Source organism: Cataglyphis hispanica, chromosome 6, assembly GCF_021464435.1.
Source record: "Cataglyphis hispanica isolate Lineage 1 chromosome 6, ULB_Chis1_1.0, whole genome shotgun sequence".
NCBI classification, from domain to species: Eukaryota; Metazoa; Arthropoda; class Insecta; order Hymenoptera; family Formicidae; genus Cataglyphis; species Cataglyphis hispanica.
The window spans coordinates 4,725,934-4,745,717 of NC_065959.1; the positions used below are offsets into that span (position 1 = coordinate 4,725,934).

Genomic DNA, 19,784 nt, shown 5'->3' on the forward strand with positions numbered 1-19,784 from the left:
GACACGATTATAAGACTCTAATAAATACCATTTAACACCTTAGCGAAACATGCTGCATTACGTTTGCATTATAGTAAATCAAATCGGATACAATTATAAGCGACGAATCGAAAAGTTTTAAACAGATATTTTAAAACGATAAAGTTTTGCGATGCGAGATTGCATCGCTATCGTCAACGAAAAGATATAGAAACAAGAATCTTTTCATTATTTTCTTGTAATGCGATCATTTCAGTGAGTCATATTAGAGACTTATTATTGAAGTCGATGATGTGATCTTACTGCAACTCTGACATATGTATTGTTTTGTCGTTTTGCTATATTTATTCAGTTGTCAAATACGAGTTATGTTATTCAAATATAACAAAAATATTAAAATTTTTTCTTTTTTGTTCTTAATATTTTTTTTATACATATCTGTTATTTTTAAAATCGTTTAATTCTGTTTTAAAATCCTTTTTAGCGTTCGGTATTTTTCAAAGAAAATTAACTAAAATTTAATGATAGAATATAACAACATAAAACGACAAATCGACACATAAAGAAATAAAATGTAAAAAAGAAGAACAAAATAACACAATCGCTCTTGTACATATACTTTTTCAGGGAACTAAAAACTCTTTCTCCTTGGCTGTAAATAATATTTAAGTATCGTAAATATAACAAATTAGAAAGAATATTACTTTTTAATGAATATAGTCTTGTATATACAGTGGTCTACAGAGTCTATTTAGAATCTTAAGACTGCACCTCTCTCAGTACTTCCAGAAACTGTGTCTATATATAACGTATTGTCCTTTATAATAAAATAATAATAATTATAAAAAAATAATATTTTTTATTACTGTATTCTTTACTTTTATCTCCCAATTTGCTTTGTTCTACTCCAAACAGAAATAAATTATTTAAAATAAATGTATGAAGGTATTTCGAAGGTATCGTTTTTTTTTTATATATATTATTCATATAATCGTAAACTAAATCTTAACAATAATTTAAAATATTAAAAACAATGATAGCTACATTGTAATAATTGCTATATCAAATGAAATAAATAATTTTATATTACTTGCGCATATATACGTAAAAATACTTCAATTTATTATTACCATCCATATACAAGAATGACAAAACATCACGCGTATCTAATAAAACATTAATTAATCCGTAATCTATTTTTCCGCACTTTTGACCCACAATTATGAATTTAGCATGGACATACACCAATCGATCGTTTTACCATGGCACTGAAAAGTAAATCTGGCCATGTAGTTCCACCAGCTCCTAAATGGATCCAGCTGACGCTATTGTATACTGCGCAACAATGATTTGCTCCAAACCTCTAGCGAGTAGGGAGATGAACGTAGGAGGGGATACTCATCGTAGGATAGATATCCCCACTCCTACATTTATTTTACTAGGGAAATGGAACAAATCATTGTCGGGCAGTGTACTAACTAGAAAAAGCGTCTTCAGAAAAAGAGCAGCGTGGCTTCTCTTAGGCTTTTCTCTGCTTAGAATTTTACCATTCATTTTCTGAAAAAAATTTATATTAAGTTGGCAAGCTTGTTGAGACTTTAGGTCACTTTCTCGGTTAAGTTAAGTTAGATTAAGTTAGGATAAGTTAGGTTTGATATGCAATCGTGCATATATTCGCATGATGCTTGTTCTGTTATTATACAAAAGTGAGATAGAAAGTGATTATCGTTGATTGATGAAAAACGGGAATTTCTGTAGTTAATCTATTTCTGTTAAACATATATCATATTTGTAAATGACACAATGTTGCAAAATTACAGAACAGTAATAAGAATGAGCGATAGATATCGTCATAAGCGGATCGCTTAAATTCCGTAATGTAAAAATGACGTATCCCGGGTTAGTACTTCTTGTTGGAGTTGGAATTGGACTAGCGACTTTCCTTTATTATGTGTTCAACGAAAATCGCGAGGAGGGACAGCATTCATATTCTAGAAATGGGAGACCACCAGAGGATCATTACGAAAATTGCTCTTGGTCGACACCGTCGCATAAAGAAAAGTATCCATCTTAATATGTACAAGCATATATCGTTACTCGTGCGCTATTATTATCTAGCTTTCTCTTAATATTTACTTTCTATTTCGTGTATACATATAATTATTTTTTGCTTGTATTGCTTTGAAATAAATTCATAAATATGAGAAAAGAATTATTATTTTTTTTTATCTATTACGAGTATTGGTAAAAGATTATGACATTAGAACATGCGTGTTACGATACATTCTTCTTTAAAATATTTATTTCTAGCACATTCAATAGAAGGAGCTCATCAAATTCTTTAAAAAGTAAAAACGGGAGGGAACCTACAACGAGTAAAGATGATATAACCTATTGTTCAATCTGCCAATATGCATTAATTGATTCGGATGTAATAAAATTGTATCCTTGTAAACATAATTTTCACAAAGATTGTATGAATGAATTGAGAAGATATGATCCTGGGGTAAAATGCTCTAACACTGGTATAATGCTTTAGAATATACACAGAGGTTTATAGTTATGTTCTTTGTTACAGGCTTCTTGTCCTAATTGCAGAAGAGAGATCAAGCAAGCAATATAAGCTCGTCACAAACGTACAATCGGCTTATATAGCCATTGCGTGATAAATATTAATTATTACATGGTTATTTTATCTTTATTATAATTATATAATATTATTGAAAATAACACATGAAATATTACACATATATTTATTTTTATTACATATCTTGATGATTTGATCAAGATACTTCCAAAATTCCAAGATTGTATATTTTACAAGAAAAAAAGTATATATAAGAGTTTTCTAAAGATTATATAATCATGTATGTAAGTGACTCCTGGTTGTAAGATTTTTAATTTATAAGCAAAGCAAGTCATCATCCGCCCAATTTTCGCCCAAAAAGCGAATAGATCTAAAGCTTTAGCTGATGCAAAAAGCCAAAGCTTCATTAGAAATCTATTGCTCTTACTCTTATCTCGTTCGATGAGCCGCTAAAGATTTATGATCTAGTTCTTTAAAAAAAAAATGCTTATGGACAAATAATTAGTCCCGAGCAACTTGTTTAAATGTATATAACCGGGAGTCTCTGATATTTTATTCAGGTTTCTTTTCTTATTAATATTATTTTACATTTATACAAAAATTGATTATATATTATTTGTCTGTTATATAAGGAACGAACAATTACAGGGTATGAACAAAAACTAGAACATTATTCTAACAGTGTCTTTCCAAAATGGAGTGTCAAATCAAACCGAAAAGTTTATTATTTTCTTCTTGATTAATAATTGAAGCTCTTTTTTAAGGTAATGATTTTTCGATAATTATTTGTTGAAGAAGAAAATGATAAAGAGATTTTAATATCAGGAATACGCTTAGAATAATGCTGCAATTTTTGTTTACATTCTGTACATAAATGCACAAATATATAGTCTACTATATAAGTAAAAGATTTGTAATTGCAAGATCTGAATATTTTCTAACAAATAACTATTTGAGTGTATTTTTTTTTCTATTTTTGTCGCTTTTAATTTAATAGAACGACCTTATTGCATTAAATTAAAATTCTTAATTATTTCTACTTAGCTTGACACTTGATGATACAAATTTCAATTACGTTTATATAAGAATCAGTAAATCATGCAAATGATATTGCAGTAGTCGGCAGCATTTTATGTGTAAGAAATTAATTTCATTTATCTTTAATAAAATAATATATATAATATAAATATATTGTACGAATATTTAAAAATGTTGTGTATGAATAATTAATATAATAATACACGCTACTCTCTCTTTCTTTTGTTCCACTTTCCCTTTCGTTTTCCATAACTTAATTTGGATCTCTCTCTTTCGTAATATTTCTCAAGCATCGCGCGCGCATTCGGTTACAAATGTGTACATCTCCTGCGATACGAGGTGGTACACTGGCGACTGTTACGTTTGTCTAGTGAGCGGCGCGGAAAACGCGAGGTAGTCGTGCTTTAGTCAGTTATCCAGGAAGTGTTTCGATGCCGAAGAGAATTACCTTTCTCCCCGCGTTATCGCTTCTCTCCGTATAGCTACTAATCGCGAATCACAGAAATGCGAAAGTAAGTGAAGAAGAACACGTGATTATGAATCGCGTTTCTTGTATCAAAATGCATCGATCGAACGAACATGACTGGATTATTGTTTGTTATACTTATCTTGACACGTGCAGTCGCAGGATTTCGACTACCCGCGGCCAATGAAAAACGAAGTATGTATTTGATTGCTTGAAATGTGCATGTATCGATATAAACTTTGAGTATATTTAAAATTTAAGCAATATTTTGTCTCTCTTTTTTTATATATATATATAAAAAATAATATATTTATTTGATAAATTTTTGTACATGTATTAAAATGTATCTTAATTGACTGAATAAATCGCGTGAATTATTAAAAATTATATAAATATCGATCTTTGATCTATTAAGTTATTTACTTCTTATAATCATATAGTATCATTAATCGCACTTGCAATTATATAAAAAGAAAAAAAAATGGCGTTCATTAAATTTATGTGAACAGCGGAAAATGTAATAATAATAATAAGTATTTGTACAATTATAATTCAGCCAGTTACAATAAAATCAGTATGAGATGTTAAATATAATATAAATTGACTATATTGTGTGCAAAGATTGCACAACACGATAAAATATAGCACGAAATTATAAACCTTTCTTGCTCAGTTAAAAGCCATTGTAATAATGAAATATGTCTGAAATTTTAAAAACGAATATGATAAACTTAATGTATAGAAAAGAGATGGTTATCTTATGCGAAACATTCACATTTGTTCCGCATACTCGAACAAACAGGTTGTACATTGTACAGAATTCAATATTGGTTGTCCCATTTCTGGACCGGTTCCACCATGGAAAGGAGCAAAATGAGTTAAAGCGAATTAAAACGGGTTGCACATTAATTTTTGATTTTGCTCGATATTTTTATAAAGATCGGCATCTCAAGAGCGCATATTAGAATGCTTAATACACTAAATAATATTTAATTAAACAGACTTGCTAATTATGTTTACGTTACCGTGATACATTTTAAGTAACTCATTAAAAGAATCTATGAAAGACTCCTCTATTTTCGTGAAACTGTCAATCATAGGCTGCCTGAGTCTGCGGTTAAATGCGATTTTATTATACATTTATTATACATTGTGCATTTCATTCATGCGTAATCTTTTTGCTTCTTCTATCTTTGTGTAAGATGAGTTATACAAGAATACATCAACGAGACTGTTTAACTGCTCTTAGAGATTCGCATAATGGGGTTACGAGAATTTCGCGCTGACCTACGTGCCCGTTTCTCGCGATATAGTGAAAATGAGTATGTAGACGAACCGAGACTCAGAGGTGCACTCGATCTCCGACATACCTATATGTGTGTGGTACATGTATACTTGCTCCAAGCAGATGATAACTGTTGTGTGTATCAGACGTATTCGGCAATAATTGATAAATATTCATAAAAGATATTTTACCAATAATCGTTATTTTAAGATATTTTGCAAAGTGGAATTCTGAATAATTTATACATGAATTTTCTGACCGATATTATATATTAAATATTTTTATCCAATAATTAAAGATTTTCTTGTTTGATCTTTTAGTGAGAAGACTGATACGTGATTGGGCGCCTCTAGTATGGCTCGCACCAGGAGAACGATTCTTACCCCTTGGTGTAACTGAATTTCTCGATAACGTACAGTCTGATCAATATTATCTTCGTACTAGAATAGACATAGGTAAATGTTCAAACTAGTTGTGACATATGGATAATGTGACGAGAAAGATATAAGATAAATAAAAACTGCTCGAATACGCATGGCATAAAGTGTAAATATATCTGAAAAAAATAGTGTTATAAAAATCGTTATTAATATTTTGAATTTTTTGATAGAATCTTTATTAAAGAATCAATCGTCTTTCTTATATGGTCGAAAACCCGCTGGAACTGTGCCCGTTTATGCTCTTGTGAAAAACTGCGTTTCCAGAGATGCCTGGTTACACATGAAGAAAACTAAACACACGTCAAAGAGCGAACGGAATATGCTGCTACAGGATTCTGGACTTTTATCTCAACGACAATCTAATGATGCCAATGATATAAGAATACATATTAAATTGCGAGAACGAATGCAACAGGTATACAATATAAGAATAAGTGCGACTTTCTTTCACATTGTCTTTTTGGAAATTTCCAAATATTAAATTTTAAATTGTATTTTTTTACCTTATAAAAAAAAAATATTCTAAAAAATTTGTTTTACCGTTTCTTATAAAGTTTTGTTCTCTTTTTCTTCCATGTAAAATTAATCTTAGATGAAATCAGAGGCGCAATTCGAAAAAGTCAGAGAGGAAAGTGGATGTCGAAAAGTGCACTTTCACGTGACCTATTGGATGTTCTATCCATTTAGCGAGGGAAAAACGATCTGCGTACTAGATCTTGGATTATTCGGCAGCTGGCCGATACCTACCATGGGTGGCGTATGCATAGGCACTCTCAAAGAATACGGCAGTCACATCGGAGATTGGGAACATATGAGTCTTTATTTTAAGGTAAACTCTACTTTTTTCAACAATTCTGCAAAACTGCAAAAGTAAACTATTCTGCTCTTTTATTTTTACCGTATAATTGAAATAAAATTTACAAAATATCCCACATATTGTGACTGTAATTTTATTGACATACTTCTGAGCTCAAATAATTCATGTGGCAAACTATAGTGATGTCAAATAAAAAATTTTAAATGTTGATATCTGATTGTTATCTAAATTTGTGTTTAAAAACAAATTAATGTACATAAAGCGTTACAATTATAAAAATATTATTAAAACTATATCTAATATAATGAGAGAAAGAAAGACAGAAATAATATCAGAATGATATCGCAAAAAAAAGTTTTAATACCGTTTATAATTATTTACCCAGATTTATATGTATGTATACATAAGTGGATATATATATATATATATATATATATATATATATATATACATTTACATATACACAAAGATATTCCATCATTTTTAGGATAACGAGTATCCTCTGGCGATGTATGTATCAGCCCATGATGCAGGTGCATTTTATCGATACGATCCACAAAATGGTACTTTTGTCTACGAACGTCAGGAGACAAGAAAAGGTCTTTTTCAGAAGCCAACGTTTCCTGAAAAAGTTTATACCGCCGATGGTACGCATCCGATTTTATTCAGTGCGCGCGGCTCTCATGGACTCTGGACAGCCCCGGGAAAGCACAAATTTGTTCGCGTACCACGTCTGTACGATGAAAGCGGATTCGGGATTGCCTGGCCGACGTGGAAAAAATTGGAATTGCTCTTGGAAGAGAACAACGAGCCTTTACCAGGCTGGATGACTTTCAAAGGCAAATGGGGTAATCCCAGCAGTAACTGTCATCCGCTAGCAAAATTAGGTTTTAATATTTGTGAATTTGTAGACGGCCCAACCGGAATCCCTATGAAAAAGTTCAATTTTCGATGTTAAGATTTAGTATCAATAAGAATACTTTTGATATATAAGAACCGACAAATCATGTTGGTTTTGTTGGATTAACTTTACAAATACGATATCGTATGTGTAAATAATAAAGTGGTGAAACTTTAACGAGGATGCCAAACGTTATTGATAAGCTACAGAAGAATTTTATCGTTTATTTATTCGAATAATTAATCTTAATTTTTATGACAAATACATTAATACAAAATAATTTAGTGTTGAACGTGTTCATTTAGCAAAAATTTCGTTGAAAATTGACAGTCGATATAAAGCGATAATAAAATATAATTTGCTCATTATAACTTGTAGATACATAATTAGCAGATGATAAGTGATATCATAGCTTTTGCAGGCATCTCGTGCATGACGTATGCTTAAGAATACCAAAAGTAGGCAGATTATTTTATCTTTTGCAACATTCCGTTGATCTTCCTATATAATTTTTACGATTGTGTTATTCGCTCTATTCTGGAATGCTATTTCTGCCGATTGTTTGTTTGTTTAAACTTTTAACATTTAACTCGGCAAAGCTCAACGCTTAAATATCTACCATCGAGAGCTCGATAGCAAGCAGATTTACTCAGAAACTTCGTCTTCGTCCGCTCCTTCTATACCAATGCTGCGTATGCCATTTCTTAACAATGGTGTACCCTTATCCTTTGCCAAAACACGTGCGTTTAATACAATTTTCAATGGCGTACCCGACGAACAACACATTATTTTGACTTCTTCCTTTAATATCTTTTCTTTGTATGCCAGCAACTCTATCTTCAATCTAATAAAAGAACCAATTATTTTAACATTTTATATATTAATTTGAAAAAAAATTAATTTAAAAATAGATATGGTGATTGCAAATGAAAAAAATACAATGTCTGAGTAATCATAAAAGAAGATATTTAAAAGCCGAATTTATGTTACTATAATCTAATAATTTATTTATAAAACACATTTAAACACATAAAATGACAATAAATAATTCATGTTAGAATCATCTTTAAGAATATTAACAGCAAAAAATAATTTGTCTCTAGTATTGCTGAAGATGAGCCTAAAGTAGATCGAAATGACAATTCATCGTCATTTTATGTGTTTAAATTTAATAAATTATATGCGACATAAATTTGCGCCTGTCTTTTATTTATTATTCATTTTAATTACTTAAATATTATCAGAGAATATTATTAGAGAATATTATCATTTCCACGCTATTAGTTTCGTTATAGTTTTGAAATTTTATTTTATGAAAAAAATATATATAACAAATTTTATACCTTAAACCGTCTTTATCTTGTGCGAGATCGATAATGTGACAATTTACATTGTGATTTTCTGCAATTATTGCTGGAGCTGTCAATTTTTTTTCCGGATGAACACATGTGTTCCACGGCACTGAGAATTCTATGTGATATCTGAAATAAATGTACATTTATATATATTCATGTTCAATATGTCGTGCATATTTATATAATTTATTTTACATATTTTTGTATATATTGATAAAAATGTTAATAAAAACTGTGCAAAATCATGAAAAATTTACTTAAAATCTCCATTCTTAGCATTCGAGATAATAAGACTGTTAGACTAAAAAAAAAAATATTAACTATAATTTATAAATTGTATACAGTAACCTATGATGCAATTGCAAGAACCCTAAGTGAGCATCAATGTGGCCATGTCTCTGTGGCTGTATCATAATATTATTATCTTTTCCGAGTCCACTTCCGCCGCTGAAGTGCACATGATGCTCTGAAAACATAAGAGCTAATTAATTACTAATAAAAAAGAAATTTTATAGACTAAATACATACATATATATATATATATATATATATATATATATATATATATATATATATGTAAAATATATGTAAAATATTAAAACTAATAACTTTTAAATAATTAGAAATTGGAAATAAACACTTTTACACAAACTAAACTTCAATATAAAAAATAAATAAAGTTAGTCAATAAAATTATTCTTTAATTAATTTCCAAACAGAGTTTACTTTTACAGAAAAATTAAATTTAAAACTTGATTTGTGTATGTGTGTATATATGTGAAAGATGTATAATTAAAAATTATAAAAAATGTTTCGAGTCACTTTCAATACAGATTGACACAAGAAAAAAATTAAAATAGAAAATTAATAACTAATATAAAAAAGAATAAAGTTATTATTAATTATTAGAGAGATTTGTTTTAACATTTTCTACATTATTATGAAATAAGAGATTATATATTCTTATTTTAAAAAATAAGATAATTTTTTCCTGTTTTTTTTTTCAAATTAGCATTCTTTAAAATTTTATTATTGAAGCTTGTGTCCATTAAAAATCATTAATTTTATAATAATAATATATATACATTTTTTTAGTTATGGTAAACTTTATCATCTACATTCAGTAATGACCAATAAATAAAAAATTAATATTTTTTATATAACATAATGTTTACGTATATGCACTACACAAGATACAATTTATTTTAAAGAAAAATATGTTAAATATATTATTAAATATGTTTTTAAATACTAAATATTTGTATATTGCTCCAAAATATTGAAAATAAAATAATATAATATTTTGTTGTGAGAAAAAAAAAACAATTAAATACCTTTATCTCCCATGTTTCATAAAATAGTCTATTAAGTTGGATAGCGGTACTTTCATACTGGTCGCGTAAACTATGTTATTAATAAAATCAACTCATAACAAATCTCAACTTAATGTTAGGTTCAAGTTTAGGTTAGACTTTGATGAGCTGATTAGAGTCTTGCGCCGATGCTCCGAATCGATTTTAAACACATCGTATGGGGTACCTATATGGTGAAACTACAAAGGCTCCGGCTTCATGGCTACCAACTCCAAGAAATAAATTCTCAGCTAATACGTGACTAAATCATAAACATAAAATATATAGACTTCTCGTAAAAGAGCTAAACACAACAAAAGAAATAGTGATATCTAGCAAGTTATAAACATAAACATTTTTTTTTCATTTTTCTTATTAGAAGTAAAGGAACAACTTCTCCCGCTGCAAAAAGAAACAAATCCTGAATTTTTGAAAATTTTTCTTGACAGCAATAATTTCGAGTAGTGAATCAATGTTAGTCAATATTTTTTAAATATTTGCATAATAAATTGCAAATATGTAATTATGCAATTCTCAAATATTTTTGCGATAATTTAATTAAAATTTATTTATTGATATTTATTTATTTATTTTCTCAATATATAAAATAAGAATTTGTAAAAGAAAACATATTTTTCCGTTGTTGGTAAAATATTTCTCTTTGTTGACAAACACGCTCACAAGTGACGGATAATGAGATATACATGCTTTATCGTTGTTATTAATATTGATAATAAAGAATAATAAAAAAATATTTAATAAAAAAAAATCTTAAATATTTACTATTCAATTAATTTCGTGATCTGACTTTAAATAACGTAATAATTATGTCAATATATTATCAAAATTATTACTTTTAAAAATCACAGAAAATTGGAAATTTAATTCAACAGGAATTCTCCAGTTTTTAATGCAACACCAAGTCATATATTACAAGAACCGACGAAAGATAACTCTCTGTCATGAAGATCTTTTCGATTCTGCAATGGTACAAACTACGCGCACATTTTCTAGCTTTTACCTGACACGAAGGACAGCGCCATAAAGATTGTTTGACAAGAAGGTAACAATTTTTAGAAATTTGTAATAACATTTAACAAATATTATTTTTAGGAGAATATAATTGATTTTTGTCATAAGTTCCGTTTAATGAATATTTAATGCAATACGGATTTCGTGAATACGTTTAATTAAAACAAATAATAAATAAATAAATAAATAAATAATGTTATTTTGCAAATCTTATTTTATTTCTAAAATGGGTCAATTATTACGCTTATGCGCAATTTATAACAACTAATATACGATTAATATATATTTTTTTAACATAAATTTAAGCTAAATATTTTCTGTTTTCTTGCATTTTAAATTAATTTTGATCATTAAGTCAACATTGTAAAATCTAATGTTTATTTAAAAATATAATTTATTTTAGTTTAATAAAAAAACAATTTGTGTTATTTAATTTATTATTATTATTCAATGCTAAATTTTTATGTTTTCAGAAAACATTTCTTTTCTTAAATATTTGAAATTTTTTAATTGCTTATTAAATAGTTTATAAAATAATATATAGCGTAAGGAAATAAATGGCGCGCGTATAGCAAATGATTTACAACATTTAGTCTCTCTACATTTAATACTATAAGTAGAAAATATTTTGTGTCTTGCTTCTATGGCAACTTAAATATTTGGGCTTATCCATACTTTGATAAACAGATATATTCATATATCTCTAGCAAAACAATTTTCGTTAATCTTCACACCTTCAATCACATCTTACCGATCAGTCAATAAGCTAAAATAGTTAAACAAATTATTTGAAAATGTAAAGCAAAGCTACGCAAATGTTACTGTTAACTTTATTATCTATTCCGGACTATAAATGGCACCTTTATGCGAAGTTCTTACATTCGGAAAATTAGATCTCATTTAGAGAAAAAATCAATATGCCCTTATGTGATAAAACTGAAAGAAGACGATGTTATAGCACTGATTACTGCGGTTAGTATATAAATCAAATATTTAAAATTATAAAAAAAATTTGGCAATATATATAAAATTACAATTTTCATTTTTTACACAAGTTATTATCGCGATAAAAATTAATTTGTAATATATGAATATATTGTACATCATTTAAAACGTGCACGTTTGCAATATTCTTTGGAGTTTCATCTTATAAGCAAATAAATATATTTGTTTTCATAATCATAAAGTACTGTAAATACTTAAAATCATTAAAAGAGTACAATTCAAATTTCTTTATCCAGAAATCTTTTAATCTTGTAAATTCGAGAAGGTGATTATCTTAGACTGCAATATTATCGCGTAGCAAACAGTCGTGCATCAGGCAGAGGCAGTTGTTCCGAGGCGCGCATACCTTCGTGTTGTCAAAGTAATGTAGGATGTCTGGATCACCGCAGTGATTGCGGTGGTTTGCGACCAAACGGGACAGCTGCGACGGGCGCGTGCCCTGGACCCTGTCAATGCGTTGAAGAGGAAATCTGGAATAGTAACGCGCCGCCTAAACCGAATTGCCAATGGCTGAGTAACTTTGCCGAGTTGCGCCGTCAATGGAGCGATTACGGTCGCCAGCAGACGTGTAAATGCTGCAACTGCAGTCGATCGTGGTAGGGTTAAATAACGATGATTAAGCAATGTCGGCGGTGTGAGAGAAAAGAAAATCAATGTCGCTTCTTGTGTACGATTTAATAGTGAAAAGTGTAAATGATGTATAATATAAATGATCTAAGTGTAAAAATATATTTTTTTTTTTCGTTTCATAGTAATAGCGACATCGATTGCTTTCGTTTCAAAGAATCGATATTCTTAAAATTCACCGTTTTTTATAAATTTATATATATATATATATATATATATATATATATATATATATATATTTGTATATTTCGAAAAAATATTATTTGTAATATTTTAGAAAAAGTATAATTGATTACTTAATTGATAAAAGAAGTTAAATTGATGTCTGATTCCATATCTGTAAAAACTATTCTATTTGAAGCACTGCTGTTTTTATAATTAAAAAAAAATCTTTGGGTGAAAAGATTTGAATGACAAGCAAATATTTTTTCGTAAAATATTGAAAGAATTATTGGATTTCCTTATTTTTCATTCCGTGTTGCGTTTTGTTCGCAGCAGAACTGTCGCTCCGGACCGACTGTGTCTTTCACCAGCACCGCCGTGTTCCGGTACCATTTTAACTGCGTCAGTCTGTCAGGTACACTGAAGCAGATTCCTTGCCAAGAATAGAAAGCGCTTGAGATTCCTCTAAGGTAGTAAATTTATATGTATTTACTATTTGAAGAAAGAGATGAAATTAAATTCCAACGCGAAGGGAGCAACGGATTTTCTTAATCCTGTGCAATTTAATTTATAAATATTTTATTCAATCTATTTTTGAGAATGTTTTAGCTCTTCTCACGTATTAATTCTAACTTTTCTTAACGTTATTATTTTTTATGAACTTTTTTACATTAAAAAATATTTATAAGAGAAATGAGAGGGAATAAATATGTGTATCTGAACGAAATTACATTAAAAGATATATATAAATGTCTATTTGAATTCAAATGCAAGATGTGTACAACGAACTAGCAGAGTAATATAAATAAGAGTAATATAGAATAAATATAATATGTACAATAAATATTTCTGACGTTTTCTACACGTTTTAATTAAATTTGATAGGAAGATTGCAACGCTTTAATTCAGGTACGATTAGTTTGTGCACTCAATTTATGTAAATTAGCATCGTATAGTTGAAAGTAAGCTAGAGAGTTCAAAGTTTCTTAATTATTCGGTAAAATCTCCGTAAAGTTGACTAAACTAATTTATATACAGACTTTAATGGCTTAGTAATTGAAATGTTTAAACCTCTAAAATGCGGTTAAAAAACTTAACTATTGTAATTTTTATGCACGGATTTTTCACATTTTTTTCGCAATACGATTTAAAGAATATTTATATATATATATCATATCATAATTTTTATAAACGGATAATATTTTAATCAATGATGAAATCTCAGCAAAAGTGATCTGAAAAATAAATCGTGTCCTATACTTTGTAACTGTCGTTAGATTTTTCTACTTTCGACAGAAATGCTGTGGGAGCCGTCGTTTAGCGGGTGGAGGAAGCAAATCGGAAATGGCATCGATAAATAAATCGACTTCGCCTGAACGACCCTTAAAACGGGAAACGGGCGGTGGTTGTCCGAGCTGTACTTATCCATCGACCTGCTGCTCTTCTAATGCAGATTGCTCGTCGACCGTTTCGTCTTGCTGCCCATCGCAATGCAGATATTCTCTTCCGTCACGACAGGCACCCGACTGTTATTCCTGCACCTCGCCTACCGCTCTGAAAACTACTTGCAAGAAGCGCACCTGCTGTCAGTATAACACGAGTTGTTGCCTGTGTCAACCGATACCACGCGACTGCAATTGCCCGCTGCCAGTCCAGGTGGATGTGCGCGCTAATGGCGAATGTTCTTGTGACTGCCCTTCCAGCCCGGAATGTGCATGTCCACCCAGCGAGCGAAGGTTTCCGAAAACGACAATCAAATGTCCCAACGCGCGTATCTGCTGTCCCTTCCCTCGATTACCACCAGCTCCCAAATGTTATTGCGCGCGATGTCAATCGTGTCTACCGCCAGTCTGCCATCCATGCTCAGCTACTAAGTGTCGGGGACCAATTCCACCGAAGAATTTTTGTTGCCCTGGCTTACCTACATCGTGCCAACCTTGTCGACCGACTTCATCTTGTCATCCTTCGACATCTCGTAAAAAATTAATGTTTTGCACCGAGCGGAATAGTCGACCCTGTACAGGAACAGGTCAGTCTTTGCATGGTTGCATAACTGCTGATAGAAACTTGGAAAATAGCGTTTATAACGAGGGAAATAACATTGACGAATGGAAAAAATATGATATAAAAGACTGCGATGATCCTTGCAATTGTTGCTGCGCGGCAGAATCCGAAAATAAATTTGAGCTTGTTGAGGAAAGTTATAATGTAGCATTGAACGAGAGATCTGAACTAAACAATTTAACTTCAAATGTGCTTATTAATTCATCGGAAATCACAAAGCCTTCGAAGTCTGTCGATCCGGATTTGCTCGACATGTCGGAAGAAAAAGATAATTCCGCTCTCAAAAATGCAACAAAATTTGTTGAAGAATATACGACCGAAAAAACTTCGAAGAATTCGTGACGTACTTTGCCCATCTACTTCGTTCCGTCCGATAACAATACAAGATCCGATTGTTACACATTCCGTTGGGGAACACGTTTGCACGTTGGTAAAAACGTCTCTGGAAATTCTGTGCTCGCGAGATTCTCGAATCACTTGAAATCACCTACTCGGATAAAAAGGCAGAATTTATCGACCTCTAATAAATTATTGTCTCGGCGAGCCGTTGCTTTTCGCGATGTTCCGCGGGCACATGTCGGGTCGTTGGTGGTTTTAGTAAGCACTTCGACAACACCAACATGCGGAATCGACAGACGACGTAGGGATGGTAAATCCTTAAAAGAAAACAATAGATTCTGGCTTTATTTCGAAAAGATCACATAATGGAAAATTTAAAAAAATATACGATTGCTTAATATCTGCTTCGATTAGAGCAGAAATGTTAATTTGTTACTTTATAAATCAAAGTCATCTTTTTCTGTTAATTTTTATAGTAATCAGAAATAATAGAAATAAGAAAATGTTTATAAAATTTATACACAAATTGATGAGAAAAGAATTAGCTCTAAATATTTGTAAAAAATCTAAATAATTAAAAAAATAATTAAAAAGTATAGATATTTTTTTTTATATTTTGATATAAATAATTTCTTTTTCTACAGATCTCTTATTTAAAAAGAATACATTTTTTCGTAGAATTATATATTCGTAGAATTAGACATAAATTATATTTTATATAAATTAGTTTACAGCTTGTTATTATATATCTTAAATATTAAAGAAATATTATATTTAAAATTATAAACATTTAGTTCTAATTCTCTATAGATGTTAAAATTTTGTACATGTTAGATGAACAGAAAAAAAATAAATTTCTGTACATGTTTAAAAATTTTAATTCAAATACTCAGACTGAAAATACTCAATTTGTTTTATCGGTTTGATTATTGCATTAGAGACTGATTGACTTTATTTGCATTCTTGTGTTATGTGTGACAAAAGGACCAATGTGACACATGGTGTGGTGCGTCCAGTAGGTGTCAGCTGTACGAAGGAAACATCAAGCACACACGCCCAAACACAAGAAGGGAATAAGGAGAGTACATGCTGCAACATGTTTTCTAATCTCGGTGGCATCGGCTATTCAATTCTCGTGCCAAGTCCATTGGCATTAATATCCTTCGCTCTACTGATCCTTATAGCCGTCACCTGGTCCTCCGGTGCAGCCTTTTATCATCGTTACTTATTACGCAAGAAAATCTGTTGGAAATATTTAAAAAGCTTATGACTATAATATAATAAAGTAAAATAAACATTGTTTAAAATTACTAAAATATACAAATACGCAGATAAATCAACATCAACTTGATAAAGACATAGTTTGTAAATTATGCATTTCAGGTACAATATTTGTAAAATGTTTTTGAAAAATAAAGCATTCACTACAAGTACATATTAAAATGTATGCAGAAATGTTAATCTCTTGGAAATATATAATAAATATATCATTTTATGTCATTATATAGTGTTTACAGTCAATTTTTATAAAATTAAAAAAGACCAGTGTTATTAAATATTGTAAAAGCATATATGGTGGTTATCTCTCTTGAGAGAATTTTTGTAATATACGCGGTGCGTGCATACGCCCCAATCTCCCTCTTCACATCGAGAGTGACATGGCGAATGACACTCGCGCTTTCTGTCAGTAGGCGAAATGACGCGCCGGAGAGCGTTTCCGTTCGCGTTTTTGTCAGCGTTGGTGTTCTGCCTGACACTTCAACAAGTCACTTCAACTGAAACTATTGAAAATAAGAGCGTTACTGAGAAAGAGCAACCACTGGGTTGCATCGAGTGTGGATATTACAGGTATAGATACAAGTATTTATATAGTTATAATTACGATCGAATATTATATCACATTATAATTTATATACAAAAAAATTTAATATTAAAAACATTTTATGTACAAAGCCTTTATTTTGTCTTAAATAGGTGTCCGGAGAACCCTGCAAAATGCTTGTTGGGATCGGTACCTGACCCTTGCGAATGCTGCCCGGATGGATTGTGCGCCCGTTTCCTTGGCGAACCATGCTGGAATTCGAGCATCCCTCTTCTGTCTCCAAAGAACCGTAACAATGGATACTGCGCAAGAAATTATCTGTGCGAGTTGCGATCTGACTTACAAGAAGAGGTACGTATGTAGTTCGTTTCCATAAGAAAGACATCTTCATACACTATTCAATGTTTAACGATTGAGAATCGAAATCTAACATGTTAAATTTAAAAAATTGTATGGATTAACATTACGATGATTTTATTGGCATTTTAAAATATCTTTAATTTTTTTATATTACATTAAAATTATTATTTACCATATTTTTTAAATCTCTTATATTCTACATATTATGCAACTTATACATTTTTGATATTCACAATAAACGATTCTTTTAAAAATTAAATATATGAATTACATGTTATTCTTACGTGTAATATTTATTGTACACTTTCGTAAGTAATAAATTCACTTTCTCAATTTAGTTCAAGGGATCACGTTCTAGATTTCTCAGTTTCAATGAGTTTAGCAATGAGATATTCCGCTTTCTGGGTTAGTTTGACACAAAAACAGGAATCATGCGTCATTGCGTAAAATTACGTCAATGCGATATCTAAAGTAGACCCGTACATTATCCACCTACTGACTTATGCTATCAATCAGATCTATCGCAATTTTAAGTTCGTAACCAATGACTTACGGTCGCTGACCCGCTCTGCTGGCCTTTTCGCATTTAATTTCATCTTGTCGTGCACTGTGGGTCGTAATCGCATTGTGAGAATATATGCGCATACACGTCATGCAATCAAACAATCAGGCAAGCCGTTTATGATATAGAGATGCGGGCTGAATAAGAATAATAATTCACTATATAATCTTAAGATAGAACCGTATTTAAATAGCCGAATCATTTTTCGAAGTTTCAATCAAATTCAATACATTAATTTTCTATATTGAATTATTTAAATTAATCACAAATTATTCGTAATTATTCGTAATTGAACAAACTAACAACACTAATACAACGATTATTAGCGTGAAGCGTTATGTTTATGTCAGTTCCGTAAAGACGCTCAGGATATAGCGAAGCCGTGTTGGCTCACAAAGTACCACATTACCAACTTTAAACAATTTAACTTCTCCAAAGTAGAAAATGACAGAATTATTTTGTCTCGGAATATATTCGTCGATAGTCACTGTGTCTATGAAGTAAAATGATAGTATCAAAATATGGACAAAACGATAAAGATGATTTAGAGTGATGATGAAGGGAGAGAAAGATCCTGTAATGTAATTAATAAATAGGATTGAACTTTTTACCCAGGATGCTCCTGAGGCAACCTGCGTCTGTATGGAACAAAGCCCTGCGTGTGGTAGCAATAACGAAACTTACGCGACGCCATGCGCGCTGCACGAGGAGGCGATGAAACTCAGAAACTCATCTTCCTTGAGGTTGCAACATCTCGGTCCTTGTGAGAGTAGACCTTGGATTCTGTCAACTCTGGAAGACGTTGCTTCGCCTTTCGGTCAACGTGTCGCACTAAATTGCGAGGCAAAGGGATTTCCAGTGCCAGATATTTTTTGGGAATTTCACTCAGCTGATGGGAGAAGAATATTGAAACTGCCGGGTAAATCGACACGATACATCAAGTATTGGGATAAAATATTTTCTGAATTCTTGCGCTCTCGAGCGAATCTCAATAATAAATACGATTGTTTTGGAACGAAGAATATAAGAAAAATATATGACTAGATAAATGATGTTATGTAAAAAAACTGATTTAACATTTTTATAATACTTAACAGCTGTCTTAATATTTGTACATGGTTTGCAAATTATACAAATGTAGAGTTCGATAAACAACTGTTTTATTCACAGGAAAGGAACATGAGGCAACGGTACATACGAGCGACGGTCCAGAACCGCTTATGCGAACATCTTGGATGCAATTGAGTCGGCTAAACAAAGAACATATTGGAATATATCATTGCATTGCTAACAATTCCATAGGCGAAGCAAGCGCGACTTCATTCGTGTCCATGTCATAAGATATTCATACGCTTGTATTTCGTGATAATGTTTTATATTGCACAGGAATATAATTTGTAAAAAAAAAAACTTACTTCTGGTATTCAGAAAGTATATTTTTTTAACAAACAGATATTTTTTTAACAAACAGATATATGAATAATTTTTTTTTATAGATAATTCTAAGATTGAATAGGTTTCATCAAAATAAACGGCAGTAGACTTTTTTAATGTAGAGAAATCTCTTTACGATAAATCAAACACAAGCAAC

General features: G+C 30.6%; 5 protein-coding genes across 7 annotated transcripts; 4 read left to right on the forward strand and 1 right to left on the reverse strand.

Annotated features, from left to right (window-relative positions):
• Positions 1-1,544: 1,544 nt before the first annotated feature.
• LOC126850371 (uncharacterized) lies at positions 1,545-3,813 on the forward strand. Of its 2 annotated transcripts, XM_050593283.1 has the most exons (4): positions 1,545-1,697; positions 1,800-2,040; positions 2,290-2,485; positions 2,558-3,813. In XM_050593283.1, exons 2-4 carry the CDS (start codon positions 1,865-1,867, stop codon positions 2,600-2,602), a joined length of 417 nt encoding a protein of 138 aa, XP_050449240.1. In that variant the 5' UTR covers positions 1,545-1,697; positions 1,800-1,864; the 3' UTR covers positions 2,603-3,813. The 2 variants fall into 2 exon arrangements, with proteins under 2 accessions (XP_050449240.1, XP_050449239.1); XM_050593282.1 differs by having other exon boundaries at positions 1,575-2,040.
• Positions 3,814-3,949: 136 nt separating this feature from the next.
• On the forward strand, positions 3,950-7,570 carry LOC126850317 (uncharacterized). The gene is made up of 5 exons (XM_050593186.1): positions 3,950-4,265; positions 5,676-5,810; positions 5,966-6,210; positions 6,388-6,624; positions 7,100-7,570. Exons 1-5 carry the CDS (start codon positions 4,184-4,186, stop codon positions 7,568-7,570), a joined length of 1,170 nt encoding a protein of 389 aa, XP_050449143.1. The 5' UTR covers positions 3,950-4,183.
• A 147-nt stretch (positions 7,571-7,717) lies between these two features.
• Positions 7,718-10,402, reverse strand: LOC126850366 (UPF0687 protein C20orf27 homolog). The gene is made up of 4 exons (XM_050593273.1): positions 10,203-10,402; positions 9,217-9,334; positions 8,857-8,994; positions 7,718-8,357 (listed from the first exon to the last, which is right to left on the reverse strand). Exons 1-4 carry the CDS (start codon positions 10,213-10,215, stop codon positions 8,159-8,161), a joined length of 468 nt encoding a protein of 155 aa, XP_050449230.1. The 5' UTR covers positions 10,216-10,402; the 3' UTR covers positions 7,718-8,158.
• A 2,216-nt stretch (positions 10,403-12,618) lies between these two features.
• Positions 12,619-16,913, forward strand: LOC126850334 (keratin-associated protein 9-1-like). Of its 2 annotated transcripts, none has more exons than XM_050593213.1 (4): positions 12,619-12,853; positions 13,380-13,516; positions 14,343-15,075; positions 16,469-16,913. In XM_050593213.1, the coding sequence occupies exons 3-4, from the start codon at positions 14,391-14,393 to the stop codon at positions 16,717-16,719; spliced, it is 936 nt and encodes a 311-aa protein (XP_050449170.1). In that variant the 5' UTR covers positions 12,619-12,853; positions 13,380-13,516; positions 14,343-14,390; the 3' UTR covers positions 16,720-16,913. The 2 variants fall into 2 exon arrangements, with proteins under 2 accessions (XP_050449170.1, XP_050449171.1); XM_050593214.1 differs by having other exon boundaries at positions 16,434-16,602.
• Positions 16,914-17,106: 193 nt separating this feature from the next.
• Positions 17,107-19,739, forward strand: LOC126850346 (insulin-like growth factor-binding protein-related protein 1). The gene is made up of 4 exons (XM_050593228.1): positions 17,107-17,297; positions 17,424-17,622; positions 18,809-19,112; positions 19,364-19,739. The coding sequence occupies exons 1-4, from the start codon at positions 17,146-17,148 to the stop codon at positions 19,531-19,533; spliced, it is 825 nt and encodes a 274-aa protein (XP_050449185.1). The 5' UTR covers positions 17,107-17,145; the 3' UTR covers positions 19,534-19,739.
• Positions 19,740-19,784: the final 45 nt, after the last annotated feature.